This window comes from Pituophis catenifer, unplaced genomic scaffold (assembly GCF_029215685.1).
Source record: "Pituophis catenifer annectens isolate HBS135680 unplaced genomic scaffold, rPitCat1.0.hap2 SCAF_1, whole genome shotgun sequence".
NCBI classification, from domain to species: Eukaryota; Metazoa; Chordata; class Lepidosauria; order Squamata; family Colubridae; genus Pituophis; species Pituophis catenifer.
Genome location: NW_027256881.1, coordinates 336,747,887 through 336,753,145, shown reverse-complemented (window position 1 = coordinate 336,753,145; position 5,259 = coordinate 336,747,887). Strand labels below are relative to the sequence as shown.

Here is a 5,259-nt window from a genome sequence, read left to right as displayed (position 1 = left end):
CCCAAATCCCACTCCTGGCTGGCCCTGCCTGCCCCTCCTCTCCCAGGGATCCTCACGCGGCCCATTTTCGATGCAGGTAAGTGCAGGGTGCACACAGAGGCTCGGGGAGGGCAAAAAATGGGCCTACCGGAAGTTCAGGAAGGGCAGAGGGCCTCCGGAGCCTGGGGAGGCCATTTCGACCCTCCCGGAGGCTCGAGGAAAGCCTCTGGAGCCCGAGGAGGGCAAAAATGCCGCCCCCCATGGTGCAGGAGACCAACTAGGCCATGCCCACCATGGCCACGCCCACCTAAACCAGACGTGGGTTTCAGCAGGATCTGACCAGTTCTGGAGAACCGGTAGCAGAAATTTTGAGTAGTTCGGAGAACCGGTAGTAAAAATGCTGACTGGCCCCGCCCCCATCTATTCTCTGTCTCCCAAGTCCTAGCTGATCAGGAGGAAATGGGGATTTTGCAGTAACCTTCCCCTGGAGTGGGGTGGGAATGGAGATTTTTACAGTATCCTTCCCCTGCCACGCCCACCAAGCCACACCCCACCAAGCCACACCCACAGAACCAGTAATAAAAAGTTTTGAAACCCACCACTGACCCAACCTCATTTACCTCAGAATAGAATAGAATAATAGAATACTTTATTTGGCCAAGTGTGGTTAGACACACAAGGAATTTATCTCTGGTACCGAAGCACTCCGTGTACTTGCTAAATAACCGAGACAAAACAACCACCTACCTGAAGAATCTCAACCCATGGGTTTGGCCATCTGGCCTGGGGAATCTGGTGACGTTGTTGGAGAGCCTGCTAAATGGTTGTATTTCTAAGAAAATGAATGGCTGTCCCTTACAGAGTATACTTTTTATGTTTTGATAGTTTTATTATTTTTAATTTTTATTTATCTATTTAATTTCTATGCTGCTCATTTCCCCTAACATTGTTTTAATGATTTTTGTGGTTATTTTGGGTTGGTTTTTTTTTTTTTTAATATTTTGGGAAGGGGAGATTTTAAACTCCGTATGCCACCCAGTGTCACAGTGGTGAGCTGCATGGCTATATAAATTTAATTAATATTTGCCTAGTGGTGGTTTAATTAAGCCCCAGTTGGCTGACTTTTCTTTTTTTTAAAAAAAAAAAACAAGTTTTATTGGTTTTTTTCTTTTCTCCTCTCCCACCTTCACCCAAATCTTTCTTTCTTTTTTTTGAACATAGTGTTGGTTGTTTCTTATTTTATACAATTAGTCAAATTCAAATACATTTTACTCAATTACAATTTTTGTCAGGGTTGGCTGACTTTTCATAGTGAGGAAAACATGCCCATAGGAGGCATTAAATGGCCATTTTCTAGTTTTCTTGGTGGCTAATATCAAATCCTCAAGTTTAGGTTCTGAGTTATCTGGAGAAGTCTAGGCAGAGGGAGAAAGTGCTGGAACCTCTTACACTCCGTTGCATCATTCAGGAATCTTGGCCTGTTTCCAGGTAACTGGAAGTGATTTTGTGTATGTCTTTTTTCCTCAATCTCCACCAGGTGGCAAAGTTGCTAAAAAATTTTAAATAATTTAAAGTCGCGACAGGTTATAGAACTGGACCCAATCACAGACAGCCTCTGAGCATTCTTAAACCGATCCATTTATAGTGGAGATAATACTGGAATTACAGGTAATCCTCACTTCATGACTGTTCGAAATTACAATGGACCTTCCCAGAGCTATTTATGACCTGATTTCAATGTTCCGACGGCTGCCTCCCCCTGCCCTTGTGGTTACAGGATCACATTTTGGGTACTTGGCAATAGGCTCGGACTTAGGCTGTTCTGCATGACTGATTTTCAGTGTCTTTTGAGAGTTTCCAGCATTTATTTCTGGTTTCTGGGTGGGGGAAAAAACGCCCATTGGAGAAAACAGGTTTGTTTAAAAACCGCCAGATTCAGTTAGTGTTCATTTAATGACCGCCACAAAAAGATTGTAAAATCAGGGGTGCTCCTATGATGATCCACTGAATGACCACCACTACTTACAAGAGTAATTCTGGGATCAATTACAGTTGTAAATCAAGGACTACCTATATTTATCACTAGCAAAACAGTCTATTATAAGGTGTTTAAAACCCTAGCTTCTGTAATAGAGATATGCAGGCTTCTCCAAGCAGAAGATTCCTAAACAAGAAGTAAGCAAAGCGATTTGTATTCCTCCAGATATCTGAATTACAGGCTCCCTTCATCATCACCTGGTCAAAGACTGTGGAATGTTATTAATTGAATTAAGTAATTACCGGTAGAGGCAGTTCTCCACCTACCGTCATAACTGAGGCCAGAATTTCTGTTGTTAGACGGAACAGTTGTTAAATGAATTTTGCCCCATTTTTACAACCTTTCTTGCCACGGTTGTTAAGTGAATCACTGAGTTGTTAAGTTAGTAACACGGTTGTTAATTGAATCTGACTTCCTCACTGACTTTGCGTGTTAGAAGGTCGCAAAAGGTGATGACATGACCAGGGGACATTGCAATCATCATAAATACAAGTCAATTGCCAAGCATCTGAATTCTGAACATGTGACGATGGGGATGCTGAAATAAATCGTGAAAGGAAACCTAACATAGCCCAAATATTCCCTTTAAAGTCAGGTTTTTACCTCATTTTGGAAGCACAGAAGGACCACTACTGAGAAGAGTAATTGCCTAATTCTGTTCTGAATTTAAAAAACCTTTAAATTTTCAGCAGCTACATTTATGAGTTCCTGGCTAATATGAAACTTATAATGGTCATTTATGTGGACAAGCTTCATGCTTGCTGAAGCTGTGGAATATTTCACTGTTTTTTTTAGAATTCAAATACATGTATAATGGAAGATCAGAAAAGGAGCTGGTGTGCTATGTAAAAAAAAGATTATGTGTGCTGAAAAAAAATAGTTGCTCAATTGTGCTGAATAATTTTAGTTCCTGTTACCATAGCTATTGTACTTGGAAAAGGGCTGTGGAATTTGAGGTGGCTGATTTATCTTGTAGTGGTTATCTCTTGCATAAAGGAGTGAGTCAACCGTATTACTCATTTTACAGTTTTAAGAGTGCTCAATGTTTGAATTTCTACAGGGCAAGAATTCAAATTCTAAAAATAAAACTGACCAGAATACCTGGAGAAACACCTAGTCAAATACCTTCATTTGATATTCCCATGTTATGTGAGGAACACCGAGGCTGAGAAATGAGTAGAACAAAGAGGAGAAATATATATATATATTTATTTATTTGCTTTTTCAGGAAATGGATTCCCCTTAGCAAAGTCCTGCTTAAACATACAGAGAATCCTCACTTTACATTCAGACAATCTCCAATAATCATCCTAGGATTCAAACTTTGGTATAAATCTACTTTTCAATTTACCCTTCAGGGAAATGTTATCCATTACTAACTGCTCTAGTACTGTATTGTCTATGTTGGCAAAGGAAGGATGTGGGTCCAAAGAAATGGGACAATTCTGATTTTTTTCCCCTCATTAACTAAAATAAACCCCTTTTTGACTTCTTCCCATCCACTTTCTGTAAAGACTTTCTTATCATTTGCTTATCCCAAAAGCAAATCAAATTAAATGCTTAGCACTAGGACTGGTCGATTCAGGAGATAAAACTGTTTACAAAGCTGATTAAAAAAAACTTTTTTTAAAAAAAGAAAAAGCTGACAAACTTTTAACTGAGCAGCAAAAATATAAATATTGGAGTTAGAACCAATCTTTCCAAAACCCTTTTACCAAGACTGACCAACTTGTCCACATCACTTTATTCCACCTTTAATTATTCTACGTCACAAATTCTTTCCATGAGAATTCTAGTAAATGAAACAATTGTCTCCAAGCCTGCTACCCACCCTCTCTCCCCCCCCCACCCCCAGTTCATTTGAAAACTGATTAGCCCCCCCAGGGCATATAATTCCATATCTAAAATATTTATTAGCACATTTCTTCATGCTTTCCAGCAATCCAGTTCTTAAAAAAGTCTCTTCCATCTGGCCTCCTTCATCCTTGAGCCCGGCTGTCTTCTCTGTGTGTGGATTCTTCAGCTGCTGGTTGAGGTTCATTTCTCACGCGGTTGACTGCAATGGGCACCGTCCTCATGGCCGATTCCGTCACAGGACCTTCGATGCGGAGCTGTCCGTCGCTGGAGATGGAGCAACTGAGCCGATCTCGGTCCACGCTCTGAGGCACGTCCCACGCCCTCCGGAAGAGCTCGTAGCGGAATGGCCCATTGGGCATCTCTCTGGCTTTTCTGCCCGTCAGAACCACTTTCTCTCCTACCAGCTTCACCACCAGTTCCTGTGGGTCAAATCCAGTCATATCTTGAGTCACTTCAAAGGTGTCATTGGCGCTCGGTGTCTCCAAGCTGTGGATAGTTTCGTGACTGACCATGCTGCTGGCCGTGGGCCGCCAGTTGCTGGTCAGGAGCTCCCACATAGAGTCCATCTCACGCTCCAGCTCTTCAAAGAGCGAACTGGTCCTGGGCCATAAACCTCGGCTTCTCAGGGGGATTTGAGGCCCTGCAAGGTGCAATCTGCACAGCATCTTGGTCTCTTTTCTGAATAAGCTGAGCCCGGTGTGTCTCTGTATGCTGAGAGCTGCTGTATGCTCTGCCTCCAGGACTCAGCTCCCTTTTATTCAAATCCTCTCCTTGCTGGAATATTTTTGATGTGATGGTTCCCGCAGTAAAGAATTTAACTCATCACTTGGACATTTCATGACAATTACTCAGCTACCTAAACTGGTACCATGAGGCAACCTCACCCCAATTTTCAGCGCCGGCCTCACTTCTTTGGCCTGTGCCTGGTTTATAATTAGGATAACTTTCGCTCTCGCTCCGTCCAAAATAGAATCTGGAGTAATGCAGACTAAGCTGGGAACAGCTGCTGCCGGTAAACACCCAGGCAACGATGCTTAAGAACTGAGGCCTTTATAAAGTAATCTGGTTTTCCTCAGACTTAATGTTTTTCTTTAGGCATAGAGTAGAGACTGATATCACAAAATAAGAAGAAATGACTAGCTAATAAATATTATTTCATGGACTCCAAATGAAATATTGCCAGAATCTTAGGATTGTGATAGCTCATGTAGTCCTCGATTTACAACCACAATGGAGCCCGAAATTTATGTTGCTAAGCGAGACAGTGAGTTTTGCCCCATTTTGCAATCTTTCTTGCCACATTCGTTAAGTGAGTCACTGCAGTTAGGTTAGCAACACGGTTGTTAAGTGAACCTGGCTTCCCCATGGACTTTGCTTGTCAGAAG

At 42.1% G+C, this 5,259-nt stretch overlaps 1 protein-coding gene across 1 annotated transcript; it reads right to left on the bottom strand.

Moving 5' to 3' along the window:
• Nucleotides 1-3,869: 3,869 nt before the first annotated feature.
• LOC139308307 (alpha-crystallin A chain-like) lies at nt 3,870-4,663 on the bottom strand. The gene has a single exon (XM_070931814.1). It carries the CDS (start codon nt 4,537-4,539, stop codon nt 3,997-3,999), a length of 543 nt encoding a protein of 180 aa, XP_070787915.1. The 5' UTR covers nt 4,540-4,663; the 3' UTR covers nt 3,870-3,996.
• Between the last annotated feature and the right edge of the window lie 596 nt (nt 4,664-5,259).